This window comes from Anabrus simplex, chromosome 2, assembly GCF_040414725.1.
Source record: "Anabrus simplex isolate iqAnaSimp1 chromosome 2, ASM4041472v1, whole genome shotgun sequence".
NCBI lineage: Eukaryota > Metazoa > Arthropoda > Insecta > Orthoptera > Tettigoniidae > Anabrus > Anabrus simplex.
Genome location: NC_090266.1, coordinates 745,820,885 through 745,838,692, shown reverse-complemented (window position 1 = coordinate 745,838,692; position 17,808 = coordinate 745,820,885). Strand labels below are relative to the sequence as shown.

Sequence of the window (17,808 nt, the reverse complement as noted above, 5' to 3'; positions counted from 1 at the left end):
CTTGATATAAAACGAATCACGGCGTAGGTAGACGAAGAACATTTACTGGATCATTATAGATGTTACCGAGCTCGATAATATTGCAGTCGCTTAAGTGCGGCCAGTGCCAGTATTCGGGAGATAGTAGGTTCGAACCGCAATGTGGGCAGCCCTGAAGATGTTTTTCCGTGGTTTCCCATTTTTACACCAAGCAAATGCGAGGGCTGTACTGTACCATATCCTGTTCTAATTTCGGACTAGCTCAAGGTTAGGACGTGGTACGTCCGGATAGCGTCAATAATGAATATCTAACTAATAAAATACACCAAAGTATATGGACAAGTAATACGTACATATAAATCTAGTGAATGAGAACACGAATAATCGTGTAAAATGGATGTGTTAAACTAGAAACATAAAAAGAAATCGTACTAAACAAAAAATAAGTCAAAAGAAAAACCGACCACTGGTTGTGTCAATCAAAGAACAAATTACACGCATGTTTACATAGATTATCATTGTTAAACAAAACGTTGACAAACAAAACTGGTAACGAAACCGAGATATTAAAATTAAATTCTTGTCGCATGGAATAATTTGAGTTCACGTTTTTTTTTTAGTTGCTCGCTTTGTTAAGTCTCTAGTTCTTTGCCCGAGGGCTCGATTTCTAAACCGTTCATAATATGCGATCACTCGGACACAAACATATAAAACACTTGTTCAGGACTGCGTTTGAATCACCTTTCCAAAATGGTTACACACTCTACTTATATGGGTCCGAACCCATGATCTCAGATAAGGTCAGAACCTTTCTTGCCAAAAATAGCCACCGGACTGTCTCCCCATTATCAAACAAATGCCAACATCACAACAAAAAAATAACATACTGGATACAACAATACAACTCATAAATGAAATAACCAAAACCTGTAAAAAAGGTACACAGAATATTCACACTGAAGTTGATAGAGCATTCGGGTCAAGAACCCAACATATCCAGGCACTGGACATCATATACCTCATGTAGATACAGCATAGCAGTAGCATTTGACACGGCAATGAAATCAGCTGGTCGGCAACATAAACATCAACTAGGGCTTTGTGGACAGGCGATTCATGAGCATAGCGGGACTATTTGTAAAAACTTTCACTATTCTTTTCCACCCAGCGTACAGCTGAAGCAAGGGACAAGAATAATGGGCACATCGGACTTCGACAACCTTCCCAGTGCTACAGGTAAATTCACAGTTCTGGCTAGCAAAATACGGCTCACGGCCTTACATAATCTCATATATGACAAGCAGGCTCATTAACTCAGCATCATCATAGCTCCAAGTATAATATCATGGCTTTCATACCCTATCTTTTGTCATCTCATCCCCGTAAATATCCACAGGTGATTCTCTAGCCTCACATATAAATAATCCTCGGTTCGACGTCCGGTACATGGCTTTCAATGCCCAAACTTCTTGATATATAGCAAACAACACCAGGAGAAATTCAGTCAGTTGAGGAAACTTCACAATAACAAAATTTCTCAATATTTAGTAGTGACATCTTCTGATTAATATTCCAACTTCATGTGGTATCAATTTCACCTTTTGACCGATAGAGGAGTTCATTAAGGCGCTTATTTTGAATGCGCGGCGTTGAGATGTACCTCCTGGTACAGATCTCCCTCCCCATATATCCTTCCTTGGGGTGACGTAGAAGAATTTTGAGAAAACGTTTTCTAAGCTTTTTCCGGAAGTTGATTTGTAGAAAAATTTGTAGATTCAAATTTAGAGTGTCCTTGTGTTCGTTGAAGTTAAATACATGCAGAAAGATTTGACGGAAAGACCTGCCGCCGCTGCCGATACCCAGGTGAGGTCGCCTGGACCCCCCAAGTACCCTCAGATACACCTCTCCCGCAATTATGAGAAGGGTAGTCGTCATGATAGTCGCCGCAGATTAGATGTATATGTACAGTCCCCAAATGTGTTGGCGGTAGGGTTAACACACTTCAGCTTTTGCCGGGAAGATGGACTCCGGCGCACCGTTCAAAAGGAGGCCTTACTAGAACAAAGTGGGCCCTTTCTCCTCTCTCGTGTCCCTCACAAGATGTTAAAGTACGGCTGCAGACAGCTGAGGGGGCACTGAAACAGTAAGATCTAGGCGATAGAGAAGTGTTATTGCTTGAGATTGGAGAGATCTATTTGAGAGGCAGAGGGGCAGGCGGCGTTGGTGGAGATGTGTGTGTGAACAATGCGTGAATGCAGGAGACGGGGTCTTGGTTATGGCCACGAAGGAATTAACAGCAGGAAGACCAGAGGGGAAGATCGTACATAACAGATCATATATATAATTAAATAAAACATTTGAGGCAGAAGGCCTCGAATTAAAGAAATAAAGAATTAAAGACAGATATTACCTTCTACTCCGGCCAAATTGAGCGGTTAACAAAAATAGCAGTGCAATTATACGGGTTTCACCTGGGGGAGGTGCACTCTAAAAATTCTCTCTGTGGCTGGATTGCTTACTAATAATGTAACTGGCGTCAAAATATCTAATATAATGCACGGCCCATGAAATCTGGGGGCAAGCTTGCCCGCAGGAACAAAATTCCTAACCATGACTTGATCTCCGACTTTTACATTGGTGGGCCTCCGTCCACGATCTTATCGTTCCCTAACCTTTTCATGGGAAACCTTAAGATTGGCTTGAGCCTTTTTCCATATATCTCTAATATTATGGGGATCTATTGTCTCTGGTATGATATCATTAAGAGAGCGGCGTGTTAGGAACAAATTTAAACATAAGAGAAGCTGGAGTAAACTTATGGGACTCATGAACCGCTGAATTTAAAGCAAAGGCCAACCAATGCAGGGACGTATCCCACCTGGAATGATCTTCATGAAGAAATGCGATTAAGGTAGATCTAAGGTTACGATTGACCCGCTCAGCCAGAGATCGTTGGGGATAATAAGTCGAAGTAGTTACATGTGATATAGACAGATCGAAACAGAATTCACGGAATAGGATGGATGTGAATGCTTTAGCATTATCAGAAACTATATATTGACAAGGGCCAAAAGAAGCAAAAATATAATTCAAACAAGAAATAGTGGATTTTTTTTTGCTATTTGCTTTACGTCACACCGACACAGATATGTCTTATGGCGACGATGGGATAGGAAAGGCCTAGGCAGTGGAAGGAAGCAGCCGTGGACTTAATTAAGGTACAGCCCCGGCATTTGCCTGGTGTGAAAATGGGAAACCACGGAAAACCAACTTCAGGGCTGCCGACAGTGGGGCTCGAACCCACTATCTCCCGATTACTGGATACTGGCCGCACTTAAGCGACTGCAGCTATCGAGCTCGGTAAATAGTGGATTAAGCTGTGGCCAGCTTAGTCGGAAATAACCAAGAAAATCTAGTGAAACCGTCTACACATACTAGAATGAATTTATTGGCGTTCCCCTTTGATTGGGGGAAGGGTCCGGCGTAGTCTATATATAGGCGCTCCATGGGGCGCTACGCTTGGTGAGAAGGTAATAGACCTAGCTTAGTGGACAAGGTTGGCTTAATAAGCAAACAACATTTAAACCTTTTACCAATTCACGAATTTCACCATCCATACCTTTCCATATGAACATTTCTCGGATCTTTTCCCGAGTTTTTAAGGTGCCTAAATGCCCCCCTAATGGGGTCTCATGATAGTATTTTAAGATCATAGGCACAATAATAGCTGGAACCACTACTTTTATCTTTTGATCATGCCCCGACGGGCAACACAAAACCCCGTTTCTCAATACGTAAGGGACGGCATGTTCCCCAGAAGAGAGGGTTTCCATAATAGGAACCAGCACTTGATCATTACGTTGATATTTTTCAATATCTGAAAACAACATGGGGGCATCAGTTAGAATGGCATTAATACCCGAAGGTATGGGCGTGGGAAGAGAAGAACTATCTTCCTATTGGGTGGTCTCCACATCATGAGAAAACATGCGGCTTAGTCCATCCGCAACAACATTTTCAGATCATCTGATATGTCTCACATCAAACTGGAATGCAGAAATCCTGATGGCCCAGCGTGCTATACGACCAGAAGGACGCGGCCTAGCTCATATCCAACTTAAGTCTTGGTTATCTGTTTCCAGGCCGAACCTGACATGTTCCGGATAGAGTCGGAACTTCTCTAGTGCAAATAAATCTGCCAAGCCCTCAAGTTCATAGATGGAATATTTGGCTTCTTGAGCCGATAATATCCTAGACGCATAAGCTATGGGTCGCCTTCCGAGTTCAGTTTGCTGAAGAAGGACAGCAGCTACCGCCGATGATGAGGCGTCGGTTTGAACAATTAACTTCTTCGAAAAATCAGGCATAGCTAAGACGGGGGCGTTGCAAAGAGCTAATTTCAGATCTTCAAAAGCGGCTTGTTGAGACGGCCCCCATTCAAATTTCACGCCTTTCCTACGGAGTAAGTTCAAGGGCGCCGCTCTGTTAGCGAAGTTAGGAATAAATTTTCTGAAGAAATTCACCATGCCGATGAACCTTTTTTTGCTAATTGCTTTACGTCGCACCGACACAGATAGGTCTTATGGCGACGATGGAACAGGAGAGGGCTAGGAGTGGGAAGGAAGCGGCCGTGGCCTTAATTAAGGTACAGCCCCAGCATTTGCCTGGTGTGAAAATGGGAAACCACGGAAAACCATCTTCAGGGCTGCCGACAGTGGGGTTCGAACCTACTATCTCCCGAATACTGGATACTGGCCGCACTTAAGCGACTGCAGCTATCGAGCTCGGTGCCGATGAACCTGGCAATACCTTTGATGTCCTTAGGAGGTTCGAAATCACGGATGACCTTTGTTCTAGAATGATCAATAGAAACCCCATCGGGCGACACAATATGTCCTAGGAATGACATAGGAGGTTTAGCAAAAGCTACCTTAGATAACTTGACAGTCAACTCGGCCTTACGGAGGCGATTGAGTACCTCCTTTGGATGATGTAGGTGTTCTTCAAAGGTCTCAGGAAATACGACGACATCATCAAGATAGTGATACAAGTATTCAAATTTGATGTCGGAGAAGACCCTATCTAGCAGTCTAGTGAGCACAGCTGCCCCCGTGGGGAGCCCGAAGGGCACGCGGTTGTACTCGTACAATTTCCAATCCGTGGCAAAAGCAGTTAGATGTTTCGATTCTTCAGCCAGAGGGATCTGATTGTACGCCTGATTAAGGTCTAAGATGGTGAAGAACTTGGCTTTCCGAAACCATGAAAAACAAGAATGGAGGTCAAGAAGAGGCACAGATTGTAACACCACCTTACAGTTTAAAGCCCTATAATCAATCACAGGCGTGAAGCCACCTTGGGGTTTCGGCACTAGAAAAATGGGCGATGAATACGCCGACTTAGAAGGTCGTATAATACCATGTTTTAACATCTCTTTAAGAGCCTTCATTTTAGGAACAGACAGCCTATAAGGCGGGAACCGAACTGGAATCGAATCCGTGACCCCAGTCTTGTATTCGATAAGATCAGTAACACCGAGAGTATCGGAAAATACATCAGGAAACGACTGACACAATTTGCGAATACTTTCAGTCTGCTCCTCAGGTAGATGTCTAAGGTCTAACAACATCTTATCCTGGGTAGGCGAAATAGATGAACATGATACAGAATTACAACTAAGCAAAGGAATTTTGCAATCATTAGCAAATTTGAAGGTGCACGACCTGCTCTGAATGTCAAGCACCAGACCAGTAGAAGACATGAAATCCGCTCCTAATATTACGAGGCAAGACAAGTCCTTAGCCACAAACAATTTTATTTTCCAAGTAAATTTAGACATACGAATTTTGGCAAAGATGAACCCTAAAATTTCTAAGGGAGAGGAATTAGCTGAAACGCATTGGACTGAAGACGAAAAATAATCCGGAAACTTACAAACAGTCTTTAATTTAGAATACCATTCAGCCGAAGTTATAGAACAAACACTCCCAGAGTCTAATAGAGCAGTGAAAGGTTCACTATTCAATTCAATTTTAAGAAATAGTGCAAGTGTGGGGGTCTTCGCCGCAATTCTGAGGCATTCTTTAGGGCATTCAAATGATGGATTAGAAGAACGTTTATCCTTATTAGAGATTTCGCTGGGTTGAACCGGGGCTGAGCCTTGGGAAGATGAACATGCCGACTCAGCCGACGACACTAGTCACTTTGTATTATCGGGGTTCGCGTAGGTTGCACCAGAAGTTGAGCAGGAGGGGGTGCTATTGGCATTAGGGCAATTCTTGGCGATGTGAGTAAACGAGCCACATTTGAAACATCCTTGAGATGACCCTGCTCCATTCTTTGTCCCACTTGATTTTATCACTGGGCACTTGTTACGTAGATGTTCAGTCGACCCACAAGCGTAGCATTTACGGGTGGTGAAAGTTCGGCGAGGTGAAGGCCGAAAACTATTAGAAGTAGGAGGGGGTTCCTTAGCAACTCGTAAGGTGTCGGCATACCTTACCCCTTCGGCTGAGACTGCCATAGCCTCTAATTCTGGAAAGTTTTGAGGGCGCGACGCGAAACACAAATACGACCTATAGGGTGGGGAAATACCTTCAACAGTCGTCTGCACAATTTGATCTTCAGGGAAATGAAGAGCGAATACCCTGGTGTAAAATTTAATACCTTGGATGAAGTCTGCAAGATTTTTATCCAGTCGCTGTACTCTGAAATAGTACTTTTTGATTAACGATGACATGGCTCGAGCCGAAATGAAGTTAGCCAACAGATGGGCGTGGAAGTCTTCTATGGAAGATTGCTCAGCTATTGCTTTAACTATTTTGTCCGAGAGGACGTCGATGGAGAAAGGGTAAATTATTTGAAGAATTTGAGAGTGAGAAAGGGAAAACACTAGAGCGTGATCTTGAAATTCAACTAAGAATCTTGAAAATGAAATGACATCATTAGTAGAATTAATAGAAAACTTAGAAATTCCCCCAAGCAACATAGCCAATGGATGAGGCATACTACTAAACCTAGGCGACATAATAGGTAACGGCCTAGAAGGTTGAGAAGTCTCTAACACCGCATTATTTAAAAAGAAAGGTGGAATTTGTGTTCGACGATCAGACTCATATTCTAATGGGGCAGAAGTTTGTAGAGTTGCCATACATTTCCTACTTTCTACACCTTTGGAAGAATCCTCCTCAGCAGGCAAGTTGATTAAAGGGGCTTGATCGGTTTTGGGAGCAGTTGTCCCGGTCAACAATTGACTAACTCTATTTGACATTTCTGAAAGCTGGTCAAGTAAATTACTAGAGACAAGAGGTCCCCAGCCCTATTATAAAAATGGAACAGACAAGCCTGTACGCTCTTAAGGTGGTTAGCAGATGGATCGCTTACTTCAAAGAAGCTTACTATAGATTCTAATTCGGTGGTATTGTCAGTGATAGTGGAGAGAGCCTCATCAATTTCCTTTTCTCCCAAAATTGGGATCCAAATAGGCAATTCTAATGACTCTTAAGTTTGGCAGTATCTGTCGCATCCGTGCCTCCAGATTGAACATATCTAATGAGTAACTAATAAATCAATTCCTCCTTGCGCAAGTACCCGGGATGGAGGATTTCGCAAGGGCCAGACATGATGATAGAAAACTTACAAATTTAGAAAAAAAATCCAGCGACCGAGAAAAATTCTTAGATTTCGGATTGGTTTAGATTCTAGCCGACAAAAGGGCTTACCTTAAACCCATTCAACCATGCTCTGCTACCACTTGTAACGGGGATACCCGTGGAGCAGAAAGACGCTAAAGAAGGTGCAGGGGCGAATGGGTCTATCTACAATATCAAAATTAATTTAAAGTTTGAACTGAAAGTTATATTTCTTTTAGAACTTCAAACATAACAATTTTTCATAACAATGAAACATCAGGTACAATGACAATTTCAGAAATTGGAAAATTCAATATTCAGACCTTGACAATTCTGGGCTACAAGCCCCTAGGTTACAATAGGAAGTGGTATTATTTAGTTAAGGGCAGAAAACCCCTAATTCAAGAGCACTTGTTCCCTAAATACAATATCTAGCCTTCAAGAGGCACTCTTTACTATTACCAAAACTTTGGAAAAGAGCTAACGGGCTCTCAGTTTTCCCAGCCTACTCAAGGCAACATTACATGAAAATCTGACAATCTCTGGCCTCTCAAGGCATTATTTACAAACTGAAATATTATTACGCAGAGGTATCCCGTACTCAACCTACAGGGCCTTTGCGAAAAAATAACAGGATAAATAAACGGCCTGAACACAAACTGAATGGAGGCGAACACTGCGCTCCAGATAATGAAATATTAAAACCTATAGGGCTCTCCGCCGATGAAACAGGGGCTATTCCCAAATTACTGAGGTGGCTCGCATGGAGATATCTTTAACATATTCCAGAAGAACACAGTTACAAGAACGTAGTCACCTCAAACCAAGATGAAGGGGAGCTCGAGAGGGTAACTCACTCTCTATCCGCGATTTACAGTTATAGATTTTATGAAGTTTTTACATTAGCCGAAAGAAAAGTTACATTTTAGAAAAGTATTGTTACATAATTAAAGATTCGGACCTTCCCCTCGAATAAAGCTGCGGAGGTAGCAAGAAAGGATTAATTTATGTGGCCATTACCTTATAGATGTCCTGCTGACCGAAGAAAGAGGCGACCCCGCCTCCCGTCTTAACACACACACACAGAAAGACGGTGATCAATTGACAAGGAAACGTGAAAAGCCGCAGTTTATATACCCTCAGGGAAGGTTCGAGAGCATTCAAGACTAATCAGGACACACTCTCTTAATTTTTATTGGCAGATTCAAAGTGAACAAGAAATGCGGGATTGGTTGAAAATTAATTACAAAAATTCGTGATGGGCTAGATTCAAAACTGGCGGAAAGAAAAGGAAGTATTGCCAACCCAAAAATAAATGAACATAGATTCAGTTATGCAAAACCTAGGAATACAAAACTTCTTCAAGTTATAAGTTCTTCCACCTTGCACCAGAGTGCATGATCATAGTTTTTCGGTAGTGAGATCTGTGGAACAATGCCCAAACTTCTTGATATATAGCAAACAACACCAGGAGAAATTCAGTCAGTTGAGGAAACTTCACAATAACAAAATTTCTCAATATTTAGTAGTGACATCTTCTGATTAATATTCCAACTTCATGTGGTATCAATTTCACATTTTGACCGATAGAGGAGTTCATTAAGGCGCTTATTTTGAATGCGCGGCGTTGAGGTGTACCTCCCGGTACAACAACAACAACAACAACAACAATAATAATAATAATAATAATAATAATAATAATAATAATAATAATAATAATAATAATAATAATAATAATAATAATAATAATAATAATCTTCTCCTTTATCTGTTTATCCTGCAGGGTCGGTTTTTCCCTCGGACTCAGCGAGTGATCCTACCTCTATCGCCTCATGGACAGTGTCCTGGAGCTTCAGACTCTGGGTTTGGGGATACAACTGGGGAGGATGACCAGTACCTCGCCCAGGCGCCCTCGTCTGCTATACTAAACAGGGGCCTTGAGGGGGGATGAGAAGATTGGAAGGGATAGACAAGGAAGAGGGAAGGAAGCGGCCGTGGCCTTAAGTTAGGTACCATCCTGTCATTTGCTTGGAGGAGAAGTGGGAAACCACGGAAAACCACTTCCAGGATGGCTGAGGTGGGAATCGAACCCATTAGTCGTGTTTAACATTTAATAAAAGATAATTTAGCATTTAATAAAATATAATTAAAATATATTAAACATAATAATTGAAGGTTTTTACACCAGTTACGATGTCGTACCTACGACAATTATCCCCCCCCCCCTCAAACCTTCAATATATATCCTGTAGATTCCTTACTCTAGGTCTTAAATTATATCTAGGTGTCCTTATATCCTTATACAACACACTAATGGAACACACTCGAAACATCGATCGACCAGCTAGTCGAATGGAGTACTCCAGTAACGGATCCAGCTCGAACTTTCGTTAACTGGTTACCAATACACATAGACTTTTTTTTTGCTATTTGTTTTACGTCGCACCGACACAGATAGGTCTTACGGCGGCGATAGGATAGGAAAGGCCTAGGCAGTGGAAGGAAGCGGCCGTGGCCTTAATTAAGGTATTGCCCCGACATTTGCCTGGTGTGAAAATGGGAAACCACGGAAGACCATCTTCAGGGATGCCGACAGTGGGGCTCGAACCCACTATCTCCCGATTACTGGATACTGGCCGCACTTAAGCGACTGCAGCTATCGAGCTCGGTAATACACATAGAAATTTCTCCAACATTCCTAATGTCTCTACATGTATCTGGATAATAAACCTTACAGTAAATTTCCAGAACCCTTCATATATATCAAATTATAGTACAATAAATCTAATATACGAACATTGTAGAGTTTTCTACCGCTTTCGACTATATAGATTTTGAGGTTAAACCTATACACAATACATATTTGAGTTTATACAAATTTTATAATACATATTTACAGGGAAACCATGTATTAGTCATGTTTTACATTTAATAAAAGATAATTTAGCATTTAATAAAATATAATTAAAATATATTAAATATAATAATTGAAGGTTTTACACCAGTTACGATGTCTACGACAGTTATCCCCCCTAAAACCTTCAATATATATCCGTATATCCCTCACTCTAGGTCTTAAATTATATCTAGGCGTCCTTATATCTATGTCTTCGTCTCTCTTAGTGCACAATATTCAATTACACTTAGACTACCTCAATCACACTGTCTTCTCGTTGGCGCTGTTGCAGTACACATTTCGCAACCAGATAGCTCGATCGGTGGCCACCACCTTTCCATGGGGGATCCGCTGGGTCTGGCCGACGGTGTCCCTGTTCCCGGTAGCAATGATCCGCAGGTCCTCGCGTGGCATTCGAAGCTCCCCTGACTTTCCCCTCGTTTGCACCTTTGTGTACTGTCAGGGCCCACGCGTATTCGTAGTCCACCGGTGTGATGCACGGGAGAGGCTCGCACGTCGTGGACTTGCCCTGTTGAGTCTCCTCTTTTTCCGGGGTGCTGAATTCAATGTTCCTACCGGCATATGGTTTCGTGCCAGGACTAGTGTCCTGGTCAGGTGGCACCCTCGTTTGCTGGTTGTTGGTTCGGACCACATCGGTTCTCCATCTCCTTGAGGGGGTCCCCCTGGCCGTGTTGTTGCCGTCGCTACAATGATCCCGTCGTCCCGTGGAGTTGCCATCTTCACGACGCCAGAGCCGCCATCACTGCTTGCAGCCTTCATCCGTCTCCAGAGCTGTCTACTTTCACACAGCGCACCACTCGCTTTTTCCGCTGGGCATTGAACTACGGACTCCACCGAGGCTCGCACTTCGTTGCCCAAAGACTTGATTTGGTCCTTTATTTCTTGAGACTGAGCCTCGATTTTTTTTCCGTCTGGGCCTGAATCAAAGCAGTTAGTTGTGCGAACATAATGCTTACCCGGTCGTTGGTTTCTTCCTCCGAATTGACTTCGAAGTCGAAACTGCCTGGGTCCTCTTCGATATCTGTCAAATCCTGGCGCAGCCTCTCCTGTAGGTCCACTTTGCTTCCAGCCGTCGGTAAACCTCGGGATGCCAGCGCTTTCCGTAACATCGCTACGGTCATTTGGTCGATCTTCATTGCCAAGTCTCGAAGTGTCCTGTCCTGTCGCTGTCGCCAATTTGTTGTTCTCAAATGCTATTTTATTTGACGGAAATAAATATCACACGAGAACGCGTTCACTTCCTTATATAAATTACTTTATTGTCACTGTAAGTCACAACACAGAATTATACACACTAGCAAGTGACACTACAACACTTAATAGCGGAATCTTTGAAGTCGATTGTAAGAAGTACAGATATCAACAACACTGACTCGCGCACTATAACATACACTCTCTTGAACTCACCGACTCCCCCTCGGAGCCCAGCAGTCACTCGCAGTCCATCACTTGCCTTCGAGTCCAACCTGATACCGACCCCAACACTCACTTTCTCACTGACTGACAGCTCGATATACTGTATATACTGTCCGGCTCCATGGCTAAATGGTTGGCGTGCTGGCCTTTGGCCACAGGGGTCGCGGGTTCGATTCCAGGCAGGGTCGGAAATTTTAACCATAATTGGTTAATTCCGCTGGCTCTGGGGCTGGGTGTATGTGTCGTCTTCATCATCATTTCATCCTCATCACGACGTGCGGGTCGCCTACGGGCGTTAAATCAAAAGACCTGCATCTGGCGAGCCGAACTTGTCCTTGGGCACTCCCGGCACTGAAAGCCATACGCCATTATGATTATTATTACTGTATATACTGTTCGATTAACCATCTAGAAGTATCGATTTCTGGAAGGGTTTTTACAACACACTAGTGGAACACACTCGAAACATAGATCGGCCAGCTAGTCGATTGGAGTACTCCAGTAATGGATCCAGCTCGAACTTTCGTTAACTGTTTATACCAATACACATAGAAATTTCTCCAACATTCCTAATGTCTCTACATGTATCTGGATAATACGTTTCCAGAGCCCTTCATATATACCAAATTATGGTACAATAAATCTAACATACGAACATTATAGAGTTTTCTACCGCTTTCGACTATTTAGATTTTGAGTTTAAACTTATACATCTACACAATACGTATTTGAGGTTATACAAATGTTATAATGCATATTTAGAGGGAAACCATGTATTAGTCATGTTTAACATTTAATAAAAGATAATTTAGCATTTAATAAAATATAATTAAAATATATTAAACATAATAATTGAAGGTTTTACACCTGTTACGATGTCGTACCTACGACAATCGCACTAACCACTACACCACAAAGACGGGAATAATAATAATAATAATAATAATAATAATAATTACCACAATCACACACCCTGTCATTCGTCACCATACCCACGAAGCAATCAGCGGTATTCAACAGGTAATCCCTACATGCAGTCTTAAATTTTGATATTGAGTTGGAGTTCCTGAGGGCAGCTGGGAGTGAAATGGCGTTTGTATACTAATAAGTTTGGATAGAGTTTTTTAAAGTATGATCTGAAGATAAAGTTGGAATTCAGTGGGAAAATTGATGAAAATATTCGTTTATTGGAAGAAGAGTTAGGGACTGGAATAATTTACAAAGGGAGATGTTCGATAAATTTCCAACTTCTTTGAAATAAGTCAAGAAAAGTCTAGGTGCACAACTGATAGGGAATCTACCACGTAGACGACAGCCATAAATACAGATCAGTGGTGATTGATTGGTTGATTGATTGATTGATTGATTGTTTGATTGATTGATTTGTATGAAAGTAAAAGGGGGCTTCAACTGTTTAAATGAAAATAAATAATGTAAAATCTTTATAACAATAGAAATGTTCATTTGAATATTACCAAATAAACAACTTCAATATTTGGAAGCAAAGAGAATTGAATTTTAAATTGTGCTTTTAGTACGTAACATTCTTTCTATCTTTCTTTCTTTCTTTCTTAATATGCTTACCCTCCAAGGTTGGTTTACCCCTCGGACTCAGCGAGGGATCCCACCTCTACCGCCTCAAGGGCAGTGTCCTGGAGCGTGAAACATTGGGTCGGGGATACAACTGGGTATGATGACCAATACCTCGCCCAGGCGGCCTCACCTGCTATGTTGAACAGGGGCCTTGGTGAGGATGGGAAGATTGGAAGGGATAGAGAAGGAAGAGGGAAGGAAGCGGCCGTGGCCTTAAGTTAGGTACCATCCCCGCATTTGCCTGGAGGAGAAGTGAAAAACCACGGAAAACCACTTCCAGGATGGCTGAGGTGTGAATCGAACCCACCTCTACTCAGTTGACTTCTCGAGGCTGAGTGTACCCCGTTCCAGCCCTCGTACCACTTTTCAAATTTCGTGGCAGAACCGAGAATCGAACCCGGGCCTCCGGGGGTGGCAGCTAATCACACTAACCACTACGTCACAGAGGCGGACAACATACTTTCTTATTATAAAATTAAATACGAATGTTATTTAGGGGTTATTCTGCCCGAAGCAGGTCCGAACCTCCGCAGAGGTGTTCCTGAGCCGGAGTTTACGTGCGGTAGGGTGGCCAGTTCCTTTCCGCTCCTCCATTCCTTTACCCCCACCAACAGCGCGTGGCAACCCATCCAACTCCTGACCACGCCCAATGTTGCTTAACTTCGGAGATCTCACGGAATCCGGTCGTTGGCAATGTTATTTAAACCATCGTAAATGAAAATATAACAGTGCAGTATTATTCACGGCGTAACAATGAGGTGCAGCCAAACTTTCAGGACCCATTCCTCTGTGGTGAGCATTCCTCGTTTATTGTTGTGTAGCTCTTTCTTTTGGATGTTGATAGTTTATCATCATCATCATCATCATCATCATCATCATCATCTGTTTACCCTCCAGGGTCGGCTTTTCCCTCGGACACAGCGAGGGATCCCACCTCTACCGCCTCAAGGGCAGTGTCCTGGAGCTTCAGACTCTTGGTCGGGAATACAACTGGGGAGAATGACCAGTACCTCGCCCAGGCGGCCTCACCTGCTATGCTGAACAGGGGCCTTGTGGAGGGATGGGAAGATTGGAAGGGATAGGCAAGGAAGAGGGAAGGAAGCGGCCGTGGCCTTATGTTAGGTACCATCCCGGCATTCGCCTGGAGGAGAAGTGGGAAACCACGGAAAACCACTTCCAGGAAGACTGAGGTGGAAATCGAACCCACCTCTACTCAGTTGACCTCCCGAGGCTGAGTGGACCCCGTTCCAGCCCTCATACCACTTTTCAAAATTTCGTGGCAGAGCCGGGAATCGAACCCGGGCCTCCGGGGGTGGCAGCTAATCACGCTAACCACTACACCACAGAGGCGGACTGATAGTTTATTATTATTATTATTATTATTATTATTATTATTATTATTATTATTATTATTATTATTATTATTATTCATCCCGCTCTAACACAATATGGTTTTCAGAGACGCTGGGTTAAAATATAACTCCCTTAACCTTAATAAGGTACAACCTCAGCACTTCCCAAACGTCGAAAACAGATATGTCCCTCATATCACCCACCCTCTGTGGAGGGATGTATTCACATTTGCGTGTCTTTGTGGTGCTTAGTATTTTTGATGTGTTGCGATCATATGAAGAGACGTGTATTGAGACTTAACAAAAAAGTCTCTGAGCCAAAGGAATTAACCAGACGCGGCCAGAATTGCCAAACCGACCGGGAATCGAAGTCAGAATCCTCGTAATCGAGGGCCGGACGCTGACCATTTAGCAAAGAAGCCAGAGAACAACGACAATAATAATAATAATAATAATAATAATAATAATAATAATAATAATAATAATAATAATAATAATAATAACAACAAATACATCAAGGAGTAAGTTCCCGGATGGGCTTATGCTTTCTTTTAACTAACGAGACGGTCTCAATATTTTTGGAGTTAGAGAGAAGCATATCATTATCCACTCCATATGAGGCTTTAATCACTCGCATTTACTGTACATATTATGATTGTAAACAAACCTCCTCCCCACCCCCCTGTGGTACCCAGATCTCCATTTCACTTGTTAGTCACTTAGTAGGCCGTATCCTGCGGAGGAGAGAAGAGTGGAAAGGAGTGCAGTAGGCCAGTTGTACGGAGCTCGCGCGCGGCTGGTGATGTGCATGTGTCTGCTCTAGCCAGTAGTGACAAGTAAAACTCGAGATGCCGCCAATTTCAAGACCAGCTTCGGCAACATACTGGACTCCACCAACTGTAAGACTTCGACGGCTATCGGAGCTCCCTTCCACTAACACTAGAGTATACAATGATTCTTCTCATTCTTCGAGTAACAGTTCTTCAAGGAATTACATAGACCCATGGGATTTGGAAAATTACGCATATATGAAGCGTCACCTTACTGATGGGAGTGAATATATGACATCGACACCAGCATTAGAATCGTCCCAGTCTGACTTTTATTACGTACCACACTATCAAGACTCTCCATACTACACTGCATCCAGATACCAGCCTGAATCAATGCTTTTGACAGACGAGTCGATAGGATTATTTGCGGGCATTGAAGAAGAGGACTTTTACAACGAGCAGTACGAATTACCATACAAGCGTTCTCCTATCCTGAACAGTAAGCAACGGTTCCAGAACTACAGAGATACCGTCCGGTACAAATCCAGATTGTGCGTGGAGTCCCACTCTGGTAAGTAAATGACTACAAGTTTTTTTATTTTTCGTCTTGGTAATTCATTGAAAGATCAGTTCACTTCTTCATTTGCAGATAGCAGGTTTCGGTCGGTACGTTTCTACCAATAAATAAAAATACATATTTGTCTGTACAGTTCACAATTTTGCCCCATACTTCGTTTCTTATCTTGAATTTGGTATAGAAGTGGAAAGTAGGTTCAGTTCGATTTTTTCTGTTTGTTTGTTTGTTTGTTTGTTTGTTTGTTTGTTTGGTGAGACATTACGGGAAAAGTATTTAACAGATTTTTCGAAACTCGGTATTTAGGTTAATAGGTAGCAACGTTCGGCCTAGGAAGCCAAGAATAACGGCCGAGAGGATTCGTCGTGCCGACCACACGTCACCTCGTAATCTGCAGGCCTTCGGGCTGAGCAGTGGACACTTGGTAGGCCATGGCCCTTCGGGGCTGTTACGCAATGTGGTTTGGTTTGGTTTGGTTTTGGTTGCCACGTTGTGCAGTAGCCTTTACACTATGTCGTTAGTGTATAGTGGCGCAGCAAGAGCTTATTCCTTTTCTTTCTTTATTTATTTCTGTCCTTTTATCCAATTCATTGATGTCAGCAAATGATGTGGACTTGACCCAGTTTTACGACTGGATGATCATTCTGACGCCAACCTTATGTAGAGGGATGTGTTCACATTGGCGTGTTACTGTGGCATTTGACAGTGTTTTATATAGATGAAGAGATACATGTTAAGACAAACACAAATACCCAGTCCACAGTCTGGATGACACAGTTGAAATCCCCGACCCGGCCAGGAATCGAACTTAGGTGTTTCTGAACCGAAGTTCACTGTGCTGACCATTCAGCCAAGGAGCCAGATTTAGCAATAGCATCTCAAGTAGGTGTAAACAGCAAATGTCAGGTCTCTCCGTTAATATCAGTTGTACCTAAAAATTGTTCTTAAATAAAGTTGTGCAAAATATAATTTTCGATTCTGTATTTCTCATGTGTTTTCACTGTACGGGGAACAATAACTGAGATAATAGCGATCATTAGATTCTTTACAAACGTCCAAATATCAGTTCAATATAATACCTGTGCATAACAAAGGTTGTAAGAAAACTGAGTAGCCAATATTTTACGTCCCAAATATTTTTACTTAATGAGCTATGATAATGTAGATATTAAGGAATTTAGATTATTATTGCTGCATCCATTAACAGCCGAGCGTCACTGACATAGAAATATTCAAGAACCCGTCAGCGACGGGCAGCGCAGTTAGTTAATCGTAACGATCTTTATTATTATTATTATTATTATTATTATTATTATTATTATTATTATTATTATTATTGCTTTTCAGAAGCCATGGGACCCATAAGAGTCTACAAGGGGAGCCAAGTTAGTTTTCCATTCCTATGGTAAAACGTTTCGTTTCTTGAAATGAGTCGGTCATCCTGTGTGCGAATTTGCACCGCCAGTATATCGCTAAGTTTCTCGGGGACACAACGTAATTTTCCTTCATGACTGAGAGACGGGTAGAAATTCATGTACATGTTTGTTGCTTCTTCAACGTGTTGAAAGAACACTTT

General features: G+C 42.4%; 1 protein-coding gene across 1 annotated transcript in view; it reads left to right on the top strand.

Annotated features, from left to right (window-relative positions):
* Nucleotides 1-15,646: 15,646 nt before the first annotated feature.
* Nucleotides 15,647-17,808, top strand: part of LOC136863090 (uncharacterized) — a 162,971-nt gene continuing 160,809 nt past the window's right edge. The window contains exon 1 of the mRNA XM_067139424.2: nt 15,647-16,229. Coding sequence (XP_066995525.2) covers nt 15,734-16,229 — 496 coding nt within the window. The 5' untranslated portion in view covers nt 15,647-15,733. The remainder of the gene's footprint in view (nt 16,230-17,808) is intronic.